General features: G+C 41.0%; 3 protein-coding genes across 3 annotated transcripts in view; all 3 read left to right on the top strand.

Moving 5' to 3' along the window:
- DGKH (diacylglycerol kinase eta) overlaps nt 1-1,514 on the top strand; it is a 247,107-nt gene extending 245,593 nt beyond the window's left edge. The window contains 1 exon segment of the mRNA XM_061629909.1: nt 1,428-1,514. The gene's annotated coding sequence lies outside the window, so the exon portion shown is untranslated.
- On the top strand, nt 77-14,880 carry LOC133385751 (A-kinase anchor protein 11-like). The gene is made up of 6 exons (XM_061629336.1): nt 77-169; nt 1,428-1,538; nt 2,036-2,080; nt 8,507-8,641; nt 10,841-14,695; nt 14,818-14,880. Exons 1-6 carry the CDS (start codon nt 77-79, stop codon nt 14,878-14,880), a joined length of 4,302 nt encoding a protein of 1,433 aa, XP_061485320.1.
- LOC133386204 (A-kinase anchor protein 11-like) overlaps nt 11,300-22,437 on the top strand; it is a 34,166-nt gene continuing 23,028 nt past the window's right edge. The window contains exons 1-2 of the mRNA XM_061629910.1: nt 11,300-11,311; nt 15,168-15,528. Coding sequence (XP_061485894.1) covers nt 15,188-15,528 — 341 coding nt within the window. The 5' untranslated portion in view covers nt 11,300-11,311; nt 15,168-15,187. The remainder of the gene's footprint in view (nt 11,312-15,167; nt 15,529-22,437) is intronic.

The raw sequence follows: 22,437 nt of genomic DNA, 5'->3' as shown, positions 1-22,437 counted from the left end.
GGGGCAATCGGCCCATCTTCAGAATTTCAGTGCAAGACCCTGCCCATCTGTAGGCAGCTCACAGCTTACCAGAGCCATGTCTTATATTGCCGGAGCCATCACTAATGTTCTGGGCCTAGACAACCCTACTGCCGCCTCAGCCTTGGGCTGCAATGAAATCCTGGATACAGTAGGGCCCTGTTCATACGGCAGGTTCCATTCCGGACTGCCGCCGTAAAGTGGAATACATTTACTAACATTGTCTAAAATGGCGCCCGAAAAACACCGTAAAAGTGGAACAAGTGCTGTAGGAGTGGGGCCTTTCTGCAGTTGACAACCGCTATATCAGTGGAACGCTGCAAGGCGGAGCACCACAAAGCGGGGCCCTACTGTACCTCTCAGTGGGTAGACTGGGGCTATTCAGACTCATCTGATGAATCAACAGAGAGGTCTGGGGAACTCATCCTGTCCATCCTCTCTGCTATCCACTCCCTACAAATCTCTCTCTCTCTCTCTCTCTCTCTCTCTCTCTCTTATGGATTGTGGTCCTAAGAGACCCAGTTTGCCAGGAAAATAAGAAGGGAAGAAATAAAATCCCACAATTCAAGCTTGCCTTGTAGTCATGAAAAAAGAGACCTACAAGAAGTGAACTGGAGTGATGTTGCCTGGCTCACTCAGATGACCTCTTTTCAGTTATTTCTTCCTGCCCAGTGGAGCGAGTGGGCAGGGATAACCCATACATAGATCCCCTCCTTCCTTTCAGGAAAATGGCAATATTTTCCTTCCGTTGTCTAGTTGAACTACTATACATCATATTGCTTGTTATAAGGCATTTTCATTCTGTATTTTCAAGCTTACTTTGGATAAAAAGCAGTTCAGACTAACCCTCACACTGTCAAGAGCATGCTCTCTCCTTTCCCTTTCTTGTTTAGGAATAACCATAGTTTGTGACGGTGTCCAGTTGGCAACTGTGGTTCACATTTTTCCTCCAAACCAGAAGCAGAAAGCCTGGTTTGAACTGACTTTCTCATTCTAGATTGGAGGCTAGCACTATCCAAAGTTTGCCAGTTTGGGTATCATGGAAACTGGCTACTACTAAGCTAGAAATGGAAACTGAATCTATGCTCAGAGGCAGACAGGGGAAGAAACATGCAACTCTGAGATTCATCTTTGATCATTCAAACCATGGTTTGTGGGCATGATCTGAATTTGAATTGAGTCGAAGTGGACAACTGAGCCAGAGTACATGTACATATCTAGCTACCTGCAGTAAAACTTGAATCCAGTTAGAGACTAGAAAAATATGTGATAGAGTATGGGATGCCTCTATCCATAAATCAGTTTAAAGTATGATTCATAACTTGTCCATTGAAAAGTTCTAAAGTGACACGATACACCATACAAAAAGTGTTTTCATTTCCTGTTGAGGTAAATTTTATTTTTTCCAGAGCTTCGGTGAATTTTCACTGCCTCCCATGAAGGCATTGTTGCAAAGTGAAAAAGAATTATGCACAGTATCAACAGAAGACCTGAAGGAGGAGCAAGACAATTACAATGAGGTTTGGCATTGTTTCAACAGGTTTTTTTATACATTTGAAAAATACTTTTCATTTACAGCCATGTTAGCAAATATTGATGTATAGACATTACAGAGGCAACATAATTGATTGCTGCTTGCAATGGAAGCTTGTGCTATATTCATATGGTTCACTAGCATCCTTATACCCAATGTTTTTCACGAATTTCACAAATTCTAAGAAACCAAAAAATCAGTGCAGTTTTGGTTCAAAATTGTGTGCAGATTTTAGATATGACAGCCAGGTCTCACTGTGGAAAAAGAATAGAAATACCTTGCACTCTAGGTATTTTCATAAGTAGTAAAGGACATCCACCCATTTCCTCCTGGTAAAATGTGTGTTAGAGAAAGACTATCTTCTGTTCTATGTCTATTCTGTTCTATGGACATAGATACAGAATCAATAAATGTAGAATAGAACTTAAAGCATTAGTATAATTCTGGTTTTTTGCATATGATGTATGTATATTTCTATTACAGGTCACTTTTCTGTGTTTTGCTGATGACACAGCTATTGCTCCTAAGGTATGGTACCTGTACAAGAGACCTTAGTTAACTGGCAGAGCAATCCAAACTATGAGAAAGTACCGTGATTTTAAGCCTGCTGTTGATGCAGCACAATGAAAACCACTGTGTCCAAACACTGTTTGGAGGTAGCTGGGCGGGGCTGAGGCTAATTGAAAGAGGCTGAGCCTGGCAGAGGAACTGAACACAGGCCCTTGACATCTGTAGTATTTTTATTATTTATTTATTTATTAGATTTATATGCCGTCCTTCCTCCCAGTAGGAGCCCAGGGCAGCTTCTAATACTGCCAGTGTCACCCAATCAGCACACAGTACCCACAACAAGGCATGCATGACACGCCCATCACACCCAGAGCCAATAATAGGTGTACACATAAAAAAGCCCACAAGAATGGCACTGTAAACATATGTGGAGCCACGGCCACCCCCACAGCAGCCCCAGATGGCACTCACACAGTAGAACCACACAGAGGGAGATGCTAAAGGTAGCTTTATTTTAAGCGCAGAAACAGATACAAATTCCAAATGACATGCCCTGTGAACACCTCCATGAGGTGTAGCAGTGGAGGTGAGCACTAGCATGGACAGCAGGCAACTTTACCACCTCCTGTTCCATCTCCCAGCATTATCCCCAGGGGCAGGGCAACCACCATCAATGCTGACAGCCCAAACAACAGCAGAGAGTCTGTAAGGAAAACATGAGGAGGGCAAATAGATGGGCAAAACGTCACCAATTTGCCAATGAGGAGCTAGCCCTGCTCCTGACAGAGTGCCACGTCCAAAGAAGCTACCTATGGCTCAGGTAGACAAACATCCACCTCTTGGACTCATGATAATGACACCAACGGGGGTGGGTGACACCTCTGCTTGCTGCTACTGTGCTGGTGGTGTTTCAGTAACATCTGGTGTTACTTCAGTCACATCTCTGGTTGGCTGGCACATTCCTGGCCTCCTTTGCAGAAACCATCTTCCCCATAGAAACTGATGGGTCATTGCTGCTAGTCTGGCTGTTATCAGTCTCATTTGTGGGGGCAGGCAGGAGGAGATCTACTTGATGGAGGGTCAGCAGGGAAGAAGTAAACCCAGCATGAAACAGCCACATTTCAGCCAACTCCTTCCCCCACCATTCCAGGGGCGGGAGAGGGTCAGGGGGGCAGTAAGCAGGAGGGGTGTTGTGTGGGAAGGGGCTGGTACACAAATATCAGATGGGCACAGAAACCAGGAGGGAGACAGATGGCACTGCAAGGACAGGGCTGGCAGCATCACCTGAAAAACTATAGTCAGATGCTTTGGTGTCAAGAAGGTCTTGCCCATGGTGCAGAGCAAAGTCTCTGTCTTATTTTCATCCATGTCTACGGGCACCTTTTGCCTCAGCACCATGAGCACAACCCTCTGGTCTGCACCTTATCCTGCTCAGCTTCCCCTTGTCGTGGGCCTCCTACGTGCTAGCTGTCTGCCTCTGCTCTCTTCTTTTCCCCTCAGCTATGGTTTCCCTTAGTATTCATGTGCTGAGCTCTTCTCCATGTCCCTGGGTTGGGTGTCCTCTCCTTCCCCCCAACCCTTCAGGACTCTTAAGTTCCAGGGCAGTTCCAGGAGTCTGCCAGGCCTTTGCCAAGTCTTTTGTAGTTGTGGTTTCCCTGTGAGTGATATGAAGTTCCTGGCTCTATCTGGACTGTAGTTTCATTCTCCTCTGTGGACAGTCCCTGCAGCAGAGGATGCTGGGAGTTGTGGCCCAGGAGAAGAATGTGAGGGCTTCAGTGTTAGTCCTCAGAGTGACACTAGTGGTATTCCCTATCTGACCTGGCCTAAGAATAAATGAAAAACAGTTTTGTGTATGTTTCTAATTGGTTAGTTTATGTTTTATGTATAGATTGCACTTGTACATTGCTTGGAGAATTTTTTGAGCAAGCAGTTTGTAAATTTTCTAAATAAATGTTTCTAAATAAAAGTGTTCAAAATTTGATATTTATTGAAATCAATTTGTAAGGTTCTTTGAAAGATCTCAGGAAGTGGTGGCAAGAGGATCTCACTCCCAGGGGTGTTTTATGAAGGAGTCAGCCTGACCGCTCAGAAGAAAGAGCTCCTTGATGGGATCAGATCTGTTGCATAGCAGTCTGTGAAAGTGGGGGGGGGCTGAATGGAAACAATCATGCCCAGTGCCAGTGTGCTTGGGTGCAAGGGGAAGTAGAGGAAGGGGGTACTGGGAGACAGGAGTGAGGCTTGTGTGGGGTACTTCCTTGAGTGCTGCACAGCAGTTGAGCATAATCCCCCTTTGGGGGAAAGGAGAGCACATCCAGAGTAGGCCCACACTTTTCTTGAGTGAGTTGGCTGGAAGTTGTGAACATCTGTGTACCTTGTGGCCTAGCAGCCCTTCATTCCTCCTCAGTACCTGGTCCTGTCTCTGAATACATCATGATTTCTGGTGATGCTATTGCTGCTGGGAACTTGTGGCCAGAATCGCCTTGTTGCCAGTGATCCTGCAAAACATAATACACATACAATGTTGACCTTGTTGTTACAGTTACCATGCTAGCCTTTGGCCTAGCGGCCCATTACCTACATGGGTTACCGCTTCTCCAGCTTGGGTGCTTCCTGCATCCCTGGGGTGGGCTTGTAAAACATATAGTACATACTATTGTAGGGTTCAATTCCTTTCTTCGTGTGCAACCTAGTGGCCCCTTACTTCCCCGTGACTCCAGATCTCCCATCTGAGTGATAGGTGGCTTCTGCTACAAAACATATAACGTATGAGGGCTGATGATTGTGGGAGCCATGTTAGTAGTGGGTGGCCTAGCAGTCCATTACTGTGTGTGCTGGGTGATGCTACTCTGACCTCTGTGTCAGGTGATCTGAAATGGCATGCAGATGCACAGCAGCTTGCTGGCACCTCAGCATCTTTGCACAGGTAATGTGAGTTGAGAGAACTAGGGGGCGGTCTTGAGTGAGCATAGTAGTGTGGAGAGCTAGGGCAGTTTTGGCTCTTGGAGGAGGTGTTTGCTGCTCTCACCACCAGCTCCTAGTTTAAGGGCTGGTGTTTGTCTTGGGGTTACCTCTGGGGAGCCTCCCCCTTTTCCCAGACTGTCCATGTGAGTGGTCTCAATTCTGGCTCCATGTGAGTGTTTGGGGCTGTCCTTGTCCTGGGGGTCTGCCACCCGGTTCCAGTTTGGGACAGAAGCTTTAGGACAGCCTTTCCCAACCAGTGTGCCTCCAGATGTTGTTGGACCACAACTCCCATCTTTCCTAACCATTGGCAATGCTGGCTGAGGCTGATGGGAGTTGTGGTCCAACAACATCTGGAGGCACACTGGTTGGGAAAGGCTGCTTTAGGAAATGGTGTTTCCATTCTCATATTCTGGGAAGGTGAACTTTGCTCAAATATGGCATTTTTCAGTCAAGTGCTAGGTTATGCTTGGTGCTTCCCCAAGTGCTCTTCCACCATAGTGACTCATCTCTTCTGAGCTCACAGTCCCTGCATAAAAGAGTGAATGAGGTAGTGTGCTGTTCCGTGGAGGAATCAGGTGATCCGAGACTGGCACATGTGGCGTTTATATCCTCCTGCTGCCATGCACTGATTGGCTGTGTATTCCCACCAGATCCAGATTGCTCTGTCATGGCATGGGTGTGGCCAGCAGATGAGGCAAGGGCCAAATTTTCAGGTATTGGGCCTGTTCTATTGGTTCCTATGGGGCATGTCCTGATGTGCCACCCTTTTGGCTGGTGTAGTCTACATCAGTTTGTAAGGGTGTGACCGTAGGCTGAGTGTGGTTTGGATGGCATGTGACTCCCTTTTCCATGCCCTGCCCTTTTGGGAGTTATGCTCAGCATGTCTCTTTCAAGCAAAATTTCCATCCACTGGGGTTCAAGTCAGGGAGTGGATGGGATTAGGCTGGGGGCAGGGCTGTCAGCAGAGTGTATTTATGCTGGTGTGAGCTCTCCTATGCTGAGGGGTGTGTATCCCGGATGCATAATCTCCCCACCACTCAGCCCAGTGTATCTGGGGGTTGGATTTCCCCATGAGACTTTGAATGTAGTCTTTGATATTGTGAGATTCACAATAAATTTCTTTAGTAGGGGAGATAAAGATGGCACATTACTATAGAGTAGCTGACATAGTGTTTTGTAGCACAGCAACAGGGTTGTGCAACTGTTGCTACAGCGAGTAGTACGTTGGGACAAAGAGAACTATTACAATAGTTATTGTATAGAACTAGAAGAGGACAACAAAAAGGGAAGAACAAGAGCCCTATTCCAAAAGATTAGAGAAATGAAAGGGAAATTTAAACCAAGAGCAGGGATGTTGAATAATCAACAGGGGAACACACTGACAGATTGAGATGAAATAAAAGATGGAAGCAATACACTGAAGAAATCTATAAAAGAGAAGCCAGGATGACAAATTCATTCACAGAGGAACCGTATGATGAAGAACCAGTAATTTTAGAATGTGAGGTGAAAGCTGCTCTTAAAATACTTGGAAGAAACAAATCACCAGGAACAGATGGCATACCAATAGAGTTGCTACAAGCTACTGAGACTGAGTCTGTCCAAATTTTGACTAAAAATTGTCAAGAAATATGGAAAACTAAACAATGGCCCCCGGACTGGAAGCGTTCAATATACATTCCAATTCCAAAGAAAGGGGTTCCCAGGGAATGCAGTAATTATCGAACTATTGTCTTAATATCCCAGGCAAGTAAAGTAATGCTCAAGATTCTACAACAAAGGCTCTTACCATATATGGGGTGAGAAATGTCAGATGTCCAAACTGGATTTAGAAAGGGAAGAGGCACCAGATATATCGCAAACATGCATTGGATAATGGAAAGGAGCAAGGAATTTCAGAAGAAAATCACCCTGTGGTTTAGAGATTACAGCAAAGCCTTTGACTGTGTAGATCATGAAAAACTATGGAATGCTTTAAAAGAAATGGGGGTACCACAGCATCTGATTGTCCTGATGTGATCTGGACAAGAGGCTACTGTAAGGACAGAATATGGAGAAACTGATTGGTTCCCAATCGGAAAGGGTGTGAGACAGGGTTGCATTTTATCACCCTATTTATTTAATAGATACACAGAACATATCATACGGAAAGTGGGATTGAACCAAGATGAAGGAGGTGTGAAAATTGGAGGGAGAAATATCAATAATTTAAGATATGCAGATGATACTATACTAGCAGAAACCAGTAATGATTTGAAATGAATGCTGATGAAAGTTAGAGGAAAGCACAAAAGCAGGACTACAGCTGAACGTCAAAAAGACTAAAGTAATGACAACAGAAGATTTGTGTAACTTTAAAGTTGACAATGAGGACATTGAACTTGTCAAGGATCATCAATACATTGGCACATTCATTAACCGAAATGGAGACAATAGTCAAGAAATCAGAAGAAGGCTAGGACTGGGGAGGGCAGCTGTGAGAGAACTTTAGGTCTTCAAATGTAAAGATGCATCACTGAGTACTAAAGTCAGGATCATTCAGACCATGGTATTCTCGATCTCTGTGTATGGATGTGAAAGCTGGACAGTGAAAAAAGCGGATAAAAGAAAAATTGACTCATTGGGAATGTGGTGTTGGAGGAGAGTTTTGCGGATACCATGGACTGTGAAAAAGACCAATATTTGGGTGTTAGAACAAATTAAACAAGAACTGTCACTAGAAGCTGAAAGGTTTTCATTGTTTGGACACATCATGAGAAGACATGATTCACTAGAAAAGACAATAATCCTGGGGAAAACAGAAGCGAGTAGAAAAAGAGGAAGACCAAACAAGAGATGGATTGATTCCATCAAGGAAGCCACAGACCTGAACTTACAAAATCTGAACAGGGTGGTTTATAACAGATGCTATTGGAGGTCGCTGCTTCATGGGGTCACTATAAGTCGTAATCGACTTGAAGGCACATAACAAACAAGTGGTGTTAGCATTAGTAATAATTTTTTTATCTCCAAACCTTAGTCTCCTTCGTTCTTATAGCAGTCCTTTGATACAGATACAACAGTTAGTTGGGGGAAACGAGAGAGGGCTTTTTCAGTTGTGCACCCAGATTAAGGTATGAATTCCAGTTTAAAGCTGGTACTGTACTTAAGAGGGTTTTGTTTATTCACAGCCTTTTAGGATTTCTTGTTTTATTGCTTCTGTCTGCTTTGTATTGTTTCAGTTGTCTGCTCTTTTATATTTTTCAATTCCTGTTTTTGTTTTATTTAGTTTGTTGTAAGCTGCCATGCTCTTCATTGTGGAGAAAGAAAGGATATACATTTTATTTAAAACATAGTTAGAATTCCTTATAAATTAAACAAGTAATGTGGAACTGTGTCTGAGGGAAAGACTGCTAAGGTGAGTTTACAATTTGTTCTCTGACATAAAAGAAAAGTTTCCCTAGCATGAGTATATTATTCTTAGACGTACTGTGTTTGGTTTAGGAATTGGCAACCGTGTCTGTTGAGCTCCCAGATCTTCTGAAATCACTCCATTTGTACACTTTACATGAAAATGAAGTCATTTTCCTAAATGATATTCATAAACCATTGGAGGCTACTGGTGTTCTTAAACAAAAGGTAAGAGTGTTAGGCCCTTTTGTAAGTTACATAAATGTGTCATTGGTGGTATACTGTTAATTTGCCTTTCAAATTAATTGTGTTAATGTGACACAGCATTCTGAATTTAAAACGTGAATTCAATGTGTGTATGTATTACTGTGTGCTGCAAATTATTAAAAGGTGCGATTTGGTCTGAGTACACACACTGGGAGCGTTTGGCTGAAAAAAGTCAAAAGTCAATATTTTGATAATGGAAACTGGCCTGTAGTTTTTTCCTCAGTATATTCAAGGAACATGCTTTTCTTTCTGCTGAAATTATTAGCAAAAACTTTACTTTATATACTTAACCAATGTCATTGCAATTTAGAAAAGAAACAATGATTTTAGTATTAGAAGATGGATAAATATTGTTGAATTACATTCTCTCTTTCTCTCTTTTTACAAGAATTACCCCTCACGAATTCTGTGTGTGATGAGATTGTCTCCTTCATTTGCAAGACTCAGAGTTGATTCTTTATTTAGTTTGCTGAGCAAATATGCTGCTGGTATAAAATGCACAGTGGAAATATACTCACTGCAGAAGCACCTATCGGGCATACCCCATACAGAAGATGATGATACTAATCAGTCAGTGTCATCAATTGAGGATGATTTTGTTACTGCATTAGAACATTTAGATGAAGATGAGTCAACAAAAATAATAAACTCTGGTTAGTGTTCCTGCAAAATTGTGATAGCTTAAATAAATTGGATTTTGCAATATATGTTTAAAGGGATTGGATAATATAATTAGCTTGTACCTTACTAAAATATTTGTATAGATTCTATTGATTTCTGTATCTTTAAAAATCATCAGGTAATGCTATCTCCTATGATGAAGAACAATTTCAGCTTGAAACGTGCCTGATTTTTTTTGAGTGGCCCTTCTAACGAACAATAATTCACCATGCCGGCACAAATCTATTAATTGTTGGCCAATCTCTGGCCTTTTTCTTCAAGCAACATTTTATGATTGCATAAATTTAAGATGCCCTTGAAGTGGAACCTAAATTGTCAATCTACTAAAGGAAAAATATAAGTTATTGATACTTGTAAGATTTTGCTAGCTTTCTAAGTAAAGATGGGCAGGTTTTTCCCATCTGTTTTTATAAAATTTGAAATAACTTAATTATTTTCTGAGCCAATCTGAGGACTGGAAAATGACTCTCCAAACTTTCCCAGTTCCCAAAACGCCCTCCTTTTCAGCGCTTAGCTTGTCAAAGTATCCTCCCCTTTCTCTTACCATATCTCACCAGCAGAGGGGAAGAGAAAAGTCTCTTCTTCCCTCCCCACCCCCATTGCTCTGACACACTGGCCTGGTTGGCATTACATGCCAAGTCAAACCATGTCTTAACATGAACACACACGCTCCAGAAGAGGAGATTGTGACCACTTTGCTCCTCCCCAGGCTTTCTGCTGCTGTGCCCTGCTGAGCTAAGCCATGATTTGACTTAGTTGGCGTCCGAACCCAGTTCATGGTCTCTGCAGCGTAGTCATGAACTGTAACCAAGGTTTGCCTTATGGTTTACAGCTCATGGTTTGCCCGGGAAAGCTAAACCACAAGCTTATACTTAGCACAGCATGATGCAGCAGCAAAATGATCAGGCAGAAGGATATCAGCTGTGATCTCCTGAAGCCCATACACTTGTGTACATGTTAAGCTATGGTTTGGCTTAGTGTGACATGCAAACAGGCCACTGTGTAGCAGTGCATCAGGCAGACAGAGAAGGAATAGGACAGGACAGATCTTTCTGCATGGCACCACTGTCTTCACTGCTTCTGCCACTGCATAGGTAAGTAAAGGAAGTGTGGAAAATACTTTGGAGATGGGGAGTGCTGGTCAGAGAGAGAAAACTGGGGTTTTTCTGTGGACAGGATTTCCAAAACTTTGGGGCATGGAAAGCTCACTTTTTATTAGAGGTGCATTTTTTATTAGAGGTGTTTGAAGGCCTTCAAAGTTTTTGAGCTTGACTTGAGAGAATTTCACTGGCAACTCTACTTCTTAGGCTGCAATCCTATTAACATTCACTTGGGAATAAGCCCTGTTGAACTAAATAAATTTTACTTTTGAGTAAACATCAATAGGATTGTGCTCCACAACGCTTGATCCAACCAAAACCAAAATAAATTTCATACTATTTACCTATTTCTGCTGTAGTTGCAATATTTTATTTTCAGGTGTATTGTATGTTAACTGTTCCTTTCCCCCCTGTTGACATAGGCCAAGTTACACCTGAGAAACATCAAGATGCCACTTCACAGACCATCTCTGCTCAATGTGTTGAATTTATTGATCCAAAGTTTAATTCTCTACATCAGAAGCCATCTGTCAAGTCATCAGCTTCTCTAGTTAACATCTTGGAATTTAAAGAGTTATCTTCTGTAAAAAAATCTGTCACAACTTCTATTTCTGAGCCTTGGATGCAGAGGAGTTTCTGCAGGCCACATAATTCCTCTGATCAAAATGTTAATATTTTACATAAAACATTGTTTTGTTCCTCTCCTGCTGAATCATCAGAGTCAGATTGCTCTAGCCCAAGCCCTGTTATTTTTTTAGATGAAGAAGGGTATCAGAGAAGCCTGAAGGCAAAACTTCAGCTACCAAAAATCCCACTAATGAAAGATGGCATAGAAGATTCAGACTCTGAAGTAAGTGAATTTTTTGATAGTTTTGACCAATTTGATGAACAAGAACAAACTTTGGAAAGTGATTCTAAACATGTTAGGGATCCTGTCCTTCATCATCCATCCCAAACAAAAATGATTTCATATAAAAAAGCATGCTCTGCAACAGCTGTAATGAATCCTCAAAAATTCAAGTTTGATCGTCCCACTCTTCCAGCCAATGTGAGGAAACCAACTCCTCGCAAACCAGAGTCTCCATATAGCAACCTCTTGGGTGTTCCAGATTCCCCCCGCCCAGTGAAAACATCAGGAGGTGACACTGGAGGCTTGTTCAGCCCTATCAGCTCATCAGCCTTCAGTCCACTAGGCAGCTGTTTTTCAACAGAGTGCCCTTGTCGAATGGGTATCAACAGAGATGCCATAAACCAAAATCACAAACTTGTTTGTCACACATACTCATATTGTGCAAATAATGTTTCCTTTGAAATTTTAGGTTCTATCTTTAATTCTAGATCTTCGTCATTATGTAAATGCACACAGGAAGTTTCTAATAGTAACAGGATTGTTTCAAAAGGAGAAAAAGTTCATTCTGCAAAAGCCCGAGGAGAAACCTCTGCAAAAGAACTAGATAAGAAAGGTAAATCTAAATGCATTTCACTAATGTTTAAAGACCACATCCAGAAATATGCATCAGAGCTCGTTGAGAAGAGCTTTGGCACTGCTTTTAAAGATCTTCAGAAAGGTGTTTCTTCGTGTACTAATGCACTCTGTCACTTGGCTTCAAAACTGACTTCTTCAGTCTTTCAAATGGCTTTTTATGAGATTGGGAGGCAGCAAGCCTTTTCAATAAAGAAGAAAGCTATTAATGGACTAGCAGGCCTTTTGGTGAGTGAAGCAGTAACAGGTGCTTTGAAAGAGCTACATTCTGTAAAGCAACAAATATTTACCAACACAGTTGCAAAATTTGCAGCAAACCTTGCCGAGGAGCTCATTTTTGAGGGGATCATGGAAGTATGTCAGTTTACACACCCATCAACTCCAACAGCTTTTCAGAACTGGTCCTTCCATTATAATGATAAAATTATACAGTCCTATGCCAAAGACTTGTCTGAGTCGGTTATTCAGGAAGCTTTTATTGAGTTATCACAGGTTGATGTGGCATTTACAACACAAGCAGCAATAAGTATTTCCATGGACAACATAAATTATGTAAGTGCAGAAAGTATGTTGGAGTCAACAAAAACCTGCAATGCTCCCTCTGAGTTTCATAATCAAGTGCCAGTAAGATTGAATTCACTACAGGAATTCAGAAAAGACTATACTATCCATAAAGCTTTGTTCTATACTTCTGGCATTGCGAGTTCAATTCCAGTGCCCTTAACTGGAAGCATACTTTGTCAAAATCAGATTTTATTTAATGGCATACAGGAAAGGAACCATTCAACATCAGATTGCAGGCTGAAATTTTATAAAAATTCAATAGAGCATTGTTATGCAATGAAAAAGAGACAAGGTGAAGTGGCATCAGTTAGAAATGTTTACCTGACAACAGATAAAAGTCTGAACGGTGAATATAATGCACACATTTTAGGTACAGAAAGGGACTTTAAGCAAGCAAATACTCCTGAAGTCAGTAAATTTTCAGACTTAACAACTGGGATGCCAAGCATCAGCAATTTTTCTGGAACAATGGTAGATATGATTGTAACTGAGGCATATGAAGCAGTAACTTCTTCCAAGACTTCTAAATCTGCAGGGCAATACACAGATATGTTAAAAATTGAGAAAATGCCGTATTTGCCATGCATTGGTGAAGATACCTGTAAGAATATGTTTGCAAATTATTTGGCCAGGCGAATAGTGAACCAGTCTGTAGATGAAACTAAATCTGCATGTTCCTCTACAAGTGAGAAATTAGCATATTGTGTGGGATTGGGAACCAATAAAACAAGCCATAAGAAAGAATTGCACAGTGCAATAAAACAATCTGAAACCAACAAAAGTAATCCAGTAATTGTAGGGCAGCAGCAGATGCCCCTCAACAGCTCATCTAAATTTCATGTGACACCAGTTTACTCTAATAGGTGTCTGCTTTCAGGGTCTAAAGATGGTGTTCATGAAAAAAAGAGACATGTGGGTTGTAGGACTTCTGCATGCACATTCTCTCCTTGTTCTGTAGTGACTTTTGTAAACCGTATTGAAGAGTTTCCAGATCCAGAAAGTGGTTCAGCAAAATCCGGAAGCAATCCGTTGGCAAAGCACAACACATACAAAGCAGCAGGATGTTCTACACTTTGCCCTACATTTGATCATAAAAGAACTCCTATTGGCATTAATACCTGTACTTCTGTGGCATCTAGCTGTGAAGATGCATTTCAAATGGAAGGGAAATTGAGTACCAGAGATGGAAATATTTGCATAGTACCAGACACGCCACCACCAACCCCTTTAATAGTCTCCCAAGCTAGTTCAGAGTGGAATTTAAGAAAATTAACAAAGAAACTTAAAGGTGAACTAGCAAAGGAGTTTGCACCTGCTACACCTCCTTCTACACCTTACCGATCAGAAGCAGGTGAACTATATGAAAATGGATGTCACTACTTAGAAAAGGAAGAGTTTATGTTGAGACTAATGCGGTCTCTCTCTGAGGAAGTTGAAAGCAATGAAGATGAAGAGTGTCCTGAAGCATTGGCAGAGAGAATTAAAACATCGGTAAGAACAACAGAATATGCAGATCATCTAGCCACTCACATTATTGCTATTGCTACAGAAATGGCTGCTTCACATTTAGATGATAAAGCCATTAAAATGGAGAATAATAAATTCTTTCAAGTAAGTGTGGAAAACAAAAGATGTGGGTATACTGCATTTATGAATGTTCCAGAAACAAACAAACATTCATTGTTGGTTTATGCTGGTGATATGGCTGGCAAGGTCATTAGTGAAGCTAAGAAGATGGTTGAATCAAGACATTGCAAGCTTCTGAGGCTGAAACAACTAAATTACCAGGCAGATGGTTTTCATCTTAAAAGAAACTATCATGAATGTTCCTCAAGAGGTAAGAGGCAGCCCTTGGTAGACAAGTGGTCTAGAGAGACGGACTCTTTTATACTTTCTTTACCTCAGAATTCAGAAGCTCCAGGCCTGACTTCCAAATATCCAAGTTGTGAGAGTGTAACTGATGAATATGCAGATCACATCATTCGGATTCTGGATAAAGAAGGTGGTCACAATGAACTAATAATGGATCAATATGCCAATAGACTTGCTTATAGATCTATAAAATCTGGTATGCAACAAGCTTCTAGGAAACTCAAGATGAAGTATAATAGAAAAGTAGCTCCTGCCCAGAGCTCAAAGTTAAACAGTAAGGTTGACCTCTTTGAGATTGTAAACAAGAGTGTGGATGTAAAGAAAAAGAAAAAAAGTAACATATGTTGTTTTGGAAAGCGAGCTTGTGGAAACAAATGTAGCATACACAGAACTCAGAATACAAAGTTATTAGATTTCTCAGAATCTCTTGCTTGTAGTATAACATCGGATGTCAGAAGAACATTCATGTCCGGAGCTTCCTTGCCAAAATCCTTAACTGATTCCTGTTTGTACAAAAAATCGAACATTAATAAAGTTACTGATCTTAAAACGACATTTTCTAAAACACCTCCTTTCTGTTGTAAGCAAAAGTTGTATCATAGTACTGGCAGTTTAAATGAATATACTTGCAGAGATGGCATTATTCATGCCATAGAACAATATGCTAGGAAGGTAGTAGATGACACTTTAGAAGTAAGTTTGGAATCTGCTACTCTGCAAACTACTGAAAACTGGACAAGTGGAGATAGAGCAACATATTCAGAAAAGATGTGTTCATTTTCTGCAGCTGCCTGCAGATACTGCAGTATGAAGGAGCATCGATACTGTACTGGAAGTTCAACTTTGCAGCTAACTGGACATGAACTCTACTCTAAAGTTCGGCAGATTCCCAGAACAAGTGGTATCTGTCCTAAATCTCGTATTCTTCACCTGGATATTCCCAAAATCCATATTGATGTGGATGAGAAGGCAGTATTTGCTGAAAATGTGGTTGCTACAGTTTTTGACAAAGCAGAAAGACAGCTTAGTAACACAAGTTTGACAGCTGATAGTGGAATTAGCCAGGATGGAGTCAGCTTTGCTGAAAGCCTTACTACAGAAATCATGACTTCCTGTATGACAAACATTGGTCCAGCTGTCAGTATAAGGTAAAGTTGGATTATTTTATATTGCTTTTAATATATATAAGGTTCTGAAAACTATATGTAATATTTTTCAATATTAGTATAATTTTAATTTATGCAACAGAATTGTAAGAACATGGAATTTCATTTTGTGATAATACAAGGGTGCTCCGTTTAATAGTATTGGTATGAAAAGTAATTATGTACCTTGGTCATGAAGATTGCTATGATTTAAGTACGGTTAAAATGCAGAACACAAGCTCAGAGTATTTCTCTTTTATCAGGGTTGGCAAACTATTTTTTGGGGGGGGGTCTGCTCTAAAATATCAGAAATGTAGAAGCCATTATAAAGCACAAAATGGTAGGAGATGTTGTTGGACCAATGATACTTGCATTTGTAAAGTCAGATCCAGCTTTGGATACTATGTTAGATGGTGGTGGAGAGATCCATGAATCAAGTTAAAGGACACAACATGCAGGTTTGTAGAAGGTAGCATTGCTAAGCTACTAATAAAACCTGATAAATTTGACTAAATAAAATCCTGAGGTAAATGCAGGCTGTTTTTGAAACCTGTAGGTATTAGCTGTGTGAAAGTTAAGGCTTCAGAAGGTTGAAATTATATTTTCCCAGTCATTGGCTCAGTTGCCAAGGTGTCATGTTATTGAACATTTAAGAACGTACTATCTGCTCAGAAGTTTCAACTGTGGACAAGGCCTAAGGTCTACTGTTAGATGGATTGGTGACAAGGTGCATTATTATGATAGCGGTCATCTGTTAAAAGGTATATGTTAAATGTATGTGCAAGAAAGAAGTACATGAATGGTGTGAATTATATATGAGTATATGTTATGTGAATATATAAATAGCATGAATGCTGTTTCCCTTATCGTGCTTCCAAATTTATTATTAAAATAGAAAGCTCAGTTGGGTATACATTTGTGATTTGTCTTCTTTAGTGATACAGTTTAGTCCCTTAGCTGAATTGGTTCTGTGATTCTCATGGAAGGAGAGAATTACTTCATTTCATGATGCGTGTATTGATAGATAGATAGATAATATTTGTGCACAGTTGCTTTTTAGTTGCAACCGGCTAAGTGATTAAAGAAAAAACTACCTTTAGATTTAAATTACCATAATTAAAGGTAGAACGATGCAGGTGGACCATGTTAATAACTCACAGGCTGTGTTTGTCCCTGAACCACTTCAGGGCTATGGGGACAGGTGAATTTCTGTTTGACAAGTCTGTCTTTCTCTTTAAAAAATCTCATAAATCTTCAGATTTCTTTGTTAATACATGGGGGTGAGGGCAATATGATGACATACATGCAGTATTAGCTTAGAAAAAGGCTAAGCCCATAGACAGGGATTATTCAGTGATAAACCCATGTTTTTCATTCAGTTTTTTAAAAAAAAAAAAGAACAAAAAACCTGTAGTTTAAAATCTAATTTGTGTAGGTTACATACATTGAAAATGATATATGGATCAAATTAATTACATGTGCACATGTAAGTAAAGTAGCTTGAATCTACATCTCATGACGTACATTTGACACAGGTTTCCATATTGTTCAAGTAACATGATCCACAGTAAAGACCTCCTATAGGAAATTGATAGCAAATGATACTGTAATGCAGTAAAGGCTCTTCAGTCAGTGTAAAAGCTGAACTGGAAGCTGTGTGCTGTGAACCAGTGGAATCTTGCACAGATGCATTAGCCGTGATCGGGTCATATACCTTAGAGAAGGTGTCATCTAACACCAGTAACTGAATTTAGGGAACATGATGAGATAAGATTGCAGCAGCATGCACCAATTGCAGCTGGTGACCCATCGGAGCTGAAGCAGGGGTAAGCCAGTCTGGTGCCTTTCAGATGTTATTGGACATACTAGTCCCACCTAGTATGGCTGGTGGTCAGGATGATGAGCGTTGTAGTCCAACAATATCTGGAGGGCACAATCTTTGCTACCCATGAGCTAGAGAGTAAAAGAGGGGACTGAGAAAGAGACATGATGTTCTCTGTTGCCCATTTTGTGATAATTCAAAATAGTGGTTGTGAACAAGGGTTGAGACTGAAGCATTTCTGGCTGTGATTAGACAGTAGTCAAAAGGAAGCAAGTTTGGACTTGCAAGGGCACTCCAGCAAGGTCAATGGCACCACAGATACTGTGTCAAATACCTAATGAAGAAAGAAGTATTTAAAGAAGTATGAAAGAAAATTATGTTAAAATGTTACTGAATTTACCAGTAAATTAGATAGTAAATTAGTAAATTAGATAGAAACCCTATGCAAGGCATAGTTTCCTATTATAAAGTTTAGCACTCCATTTGGTTTTTTTAAATGAGCACCTGCAACATGGAACCTGTCTCATTCTTTTAAAAAAATATGCAGTCCCTGTTTGTGATTCACTTGGTAGACAAATGATTATAATTGTTTTCTTTCAAACCTAGTGATCGTTGATCTTCTTGAGATTGTGTGTGTTTCGTATGTATTATTTATTTGAATTGTGTACTGCCCTTTATCACATGTGATCCCAGGGTGGTTTACAAGCATAGCCACTTATACATTAAAACTGTAAAAACACAGTATAATAAATTAAAATCAAATTGAAATTAAACCAAAAACATACAACAGACAGACATTCCTCAGTTACAGCTGGTCAAAACAAATAAGCCACCCCAAAACCTTGGGTGAAAAGATATGACTTCAGCTGGCAGGATCATCCACCTGTTAATCTCCTGATGTCACCATGACATCACGTGAAACATTTCCCTTTGCAGACTTGAATTCAAATCTGTCTGCAAACAAAAAACATTTATTTGCCTGTGTAGTTTGATTTCAAGCTGCACGGGCAAAGGATGAAGAGTTTGCAACAGCCATTGATCAGGAAAAGGAAACATTTCCCTTTATACTTCCTTTGCCCATGCTGCTTGAAATCGACATGGACATGCCACATGGACAAAGGAAGTGGGGTTTGCACCTGCCCCCCATTATCCTCTGGATCCCCACATCGATGTAGGAGTGGGCAGAAGGTAGAATTTGATCTTATATACTGCCATGATGCCCATCTCTGTGTATCACATCAGAAGGAGGTTGTTGGGTGGTAATGAGAGAATGAGCTTTGCCTGTAGTAGCCCCCCATTTACGGAATGCTCCCCCCAGGGAGGCCCACCTGGCACCAACCTTGTCATCATTTAAGTGCCAGGCAAATATGCTTTTGTTTGCCTGGGCATTTGGACAGTACCAGTAATATAATAGAACCATTAAATCTGTTTTTTTTAAAAAAAAAGTTTATGTAATTTTATTATTGTACTTTTTTTTAACTTTGGTTGTAAATTGCTTTGGGACTTTTAGTGGAAAGCGACATACAAATTTAATAAACCTAAGCTTAGCCTAAACCTTCATTGATAGGGCCCCAGGGTATTTTACATCAATAAAACAATAAAATAAAATACATTTTTCATAATTCTAAGACACATTAGAAAGAGGCAACATTAAATTCATAATTTCCATACAAATCCAACTGTTGAAGATCAGCTATCAATTCTTCACCCCATCGCTCCTTCCAAAAGCCTGCCAAAACAGATATGCCTCCCACTGCTGCCAATAGAAAGCTTTTTACCTTGTCTCCTTGTGATGAGGGGGTGTTTGTGGTGGGAAATTCACAGCTGGGAAGCCAATAGAATGCTCCTTTGAACCTAGCTGGTGTGAGGAGAAGCTGACGGAGGCAAAGAGGTTGGTAGATGTTATAACTGTGTGCTGCTCCAGGATAGCTCCCCTGCTGTCATGGAGAACTAGGGTCTCAGGGAAGGAGGGTGTCACACTGAGGAAGAGGGAAACAGTCCTTAAGAAGGGTCCCCCATAGGTGGACAAGCGGTTGAATGAATGATTGAATGAATGAATGAATCTTTATTTTTACCCCGCCCTTTTTCCAAAACTGGAACTCAGGCCGGCTTACAAATAAAAACTACTCATAGGTAAAAAACATACAAAAATATACAATTAAAATAGAATTAAACTATTCGTGACATTAAAACCATGAAACATACACTTAAGATACTAAGACAATTTAAAACATTAAGAATAGGACCATAGAACAATACAACAGACCTTATGAGGCCCTATCTTAAACATCTTCTAGTCCAAAAGCCTGTCGGAATAAAAAAGTCTTTGCCTGCCGACGGAAGGATAGCAAGGAAGGGGCCATTCGTGCTTCCCTAGGAAGAGAGTTCCAGAACCTGGGGGCAGCCACCGAGAAGGCCCTATCTCGTGTCCCCACCAATCGCGCTTGCGAAGGTGTTGGGACTGAGAGAAGGGCCTCTCCTGAAGATCTCAGGGCCCAGGCAGGCTCATATGGGGAGATACGGTCTAACCTCTTGTGCCAAGGATACTCCTCTAGGGGGTGGAGGCATCTTGGTAGTGGGCAATTAGATCCTTCGAAGCATAGATGGCTGTGTGTAATGGATGTGCAGACCACAAGTTGAATTGCCTGCTTGGTGCAAATGTTGTAGATGTCGCCCATCCTCTAGATAACCTAGTAGATAGGTCTGTGGAGACGCCAGTGGTTGTGGTGCATGTTGGCACCAATGACATGGGTAAATATAGCTATGATGTCCTGAAAGAGGAATTTAGATTGCTAGGTAGGATGTTGAAAGTCAGTAACTTCAAGGTAGCTTTCTCTGAAATGCTAGCAGTTCCATGCACAGAGCCAACTAGACAGGCACAGTTGTATAGTCTCGATGCATAGATGAGATGGTGGTGTCAAGAGGTGGTGTCAAAAGGAGGGGTTTGGATTTGTTAGGCCCTGGGGAACATTTTGGGACAAGACAAGCCTGTACAAACAAGACAGGTTCAACTTGAACCAGAGTGTTGACACTTAAGATAAAAAGGTAGTAGTTTTTAGATTGATGGGGGGGCTGCAAGTCTCCCCCCCCGGGATTAGGGTAAAGGTGAAAATAATTATGATAATTTAAATAGGGAGGAATAGAACTAGGCATTTCATGTACAGCAGCAAGCAAAGTGCTTGGTTTTAGAGGACAGTATTGATATTGTGGGCATAACAAAAACCTGGTAGAATGGAGAGAACCAGCAGTGGGACATGGTTATCTCTGGATAGGGAGGACTACAGAGAAGGATATACTGGAGGTGGTGTCACCCTGTCCATTAAAGAAGACATAAGAGTCCAACAAGCTAGGAATCCCAAAAGGGGCAGACCACCATAGAATCGTTGAGGGTGTTGATACAGGGCCCCAAGAGTAATTTAGTATTGGGAATATGCTGTCGTCCCCCTGATCAAAATGCTCAGGGAGACCTTGAGACACAGAATGAGATCAAGAAGGCATCCAAAAGAAGGAATGCTGTAGTGACTTCAACTAACTTCACATAGACTAGGTGCATGTGTATGGCAGTCATGGCAAAGAGGTAACATTTATGAATGAATGAATGAATGTACTGCCTTCAAGTCGATTCTGACTTATGGCGACCCTATGAATAGGGTTTTCATGAGGTTGATAGGCAGTGACTGGCCCAAGGTCACCCAGTGCGCTTCATGGCTGTGAGGGGATTCAAACCGTGGTCTCCCAGGTTGTAGTCCAACACCTTAACCACTACACCACACTGGCTAGATTTCTAGTAACATTTCTAGATACCCTAAATGACTGTGCTCTAAAACAGTTTGTCCTGGAATCAACCAGAGGGGCTGCTGGAAATGGAAATGGACTGCCTTAAAGTCAGTCCCGACTTATGGCTACCTTATGAATAGGGTTTTCATGGTAAGTGGTATTCACAGGGGGTTTACCATTGCCTTCCTCTGAGGCTAGTCCTCCCCAGCTGGCTAGGGCCTGCTCAGCTTGCCACAGCTGCACAAGCCAGCCCCTTCCTTATCCACAACTGCCAACTGGGCTCCTTGGGACTATGCAGCTTGCCCACGGCTGCACAGGTGGCAGGGCACGTAACCCCTGAGCCACTCACTGTGGGGGTGATCTTTAGCTTGCCCTTTACATCCAGGAGACACGAGCGGGGATTTGAACTCACAGACTCTGGACTTCCAGCCCTGGACTTAATCTTAAGTGGTGCCCAGGACCTGTATGTGTTGTTGAATCACTTGGAAACAGTTACCATTGTGCTATCAAATTCAACATATATGTAAACAGACAATCAAAAAGAAAATCCAACACGATCACATTTGTCTTCATAACAGAAAACTTTCCAAAAGTAAAGGAAGTAGAAAGGGAAAGTTCCAAGAATGTCAAGTCTCTCCAAGATGTTTGGCAGTTGTTTAAAACCACAATATTAGAAGTCAGGTAGAATGCAGATCAAGATTGGTCTTATCAGTGCCAAGAGGATGCCTGCATGATTCATGAGCAGAGGAAAAGAAGAATTAGAGGCAAAAAGGCTTCCTGTAGAAAACTGGTCTTGTTCAAATGAGAACAGTAAGGAACACAAACTTTAGCAAAAGAAATGCAAGCAGATAAGGGATGCTAAAAAAGAATTTGAGGAGCACATTGCTAAAAACATAAAGACCACCACCAACAAAAATCTTTAAATGCATTAGTAGCAGGAGACAAGCTAGGGAGGTGGTTGGACCTTTGGATGACAAAGGAGTCAAAGCTGTGCTCAAGGAGAATAAGGAGATTGCAGAGAAACTTAATGAATTCTTTACATTTGTCTTCAGCAGAAGATAGGGGGCAGACCCTGTGCCTGAACTAACTTTCACAGGAAGGGAAAGACTGAAGCAGACCTAGAGTGCATTTTATTTCAGAAGAGATTTAATCTCTTTGATTACAAGTATCCCCACTCTTCTCTCCGGTGTGAGTGAACAAGTTAATAAAATGACTCATTGGGTTTTTAAAAGTTTTTTTATTTATTAAAATAATTTATATACTGAATATTTTTTACAAAAACCTCTAAGCAGTTTCTACAAATAGAAATAAAA

The sequence above is a fragment of the Rhineura floridana genome, chromosome 5 (assembly GCF_030035675.1).
Source record: "Rhineura floridana isolate rRhiFlo1 chromosome 5, rRhiFlo1.hap2, whole genome shotgun sequence".
NCBI classification, from domain to species: Eukaryota; Metazoa; Chordata; class Lepidosauria; order Squamata; family Rhineuridae; genus Rhineura; species Rhineura floridana.
This window is presented reverse-complemented; position numbering and strand designations above follow the sequence as displayed.

What these genes read in the sequence shown, in the direction of transcription:
- LOC133385751 (XM_061629336.1), top strand. Translation starts at nt 77, where the DNA reads ATGTCTTATATTGCCGGAGCCATCACTAATGTTCTGGGCCTAGACAAC. An exon ending in AGCAAGACAATTACAATGAG is followed by an intron (nt 1,539 to 2,035) that starts GTTTGGCATTGT and finishes TTTCTATTACAG; the next exon opens with GTCACTTTTCTGTGTTTTGC. An exon ending in ACACAGCTATTGCTCCTAAG is followed by an intron (nt 2,081 to 8,506) that starts GTATGGTACCTG and finishes TGTTTGGTTTAG; the next exon opens with GAATTGGCAACCGTGTCTGT.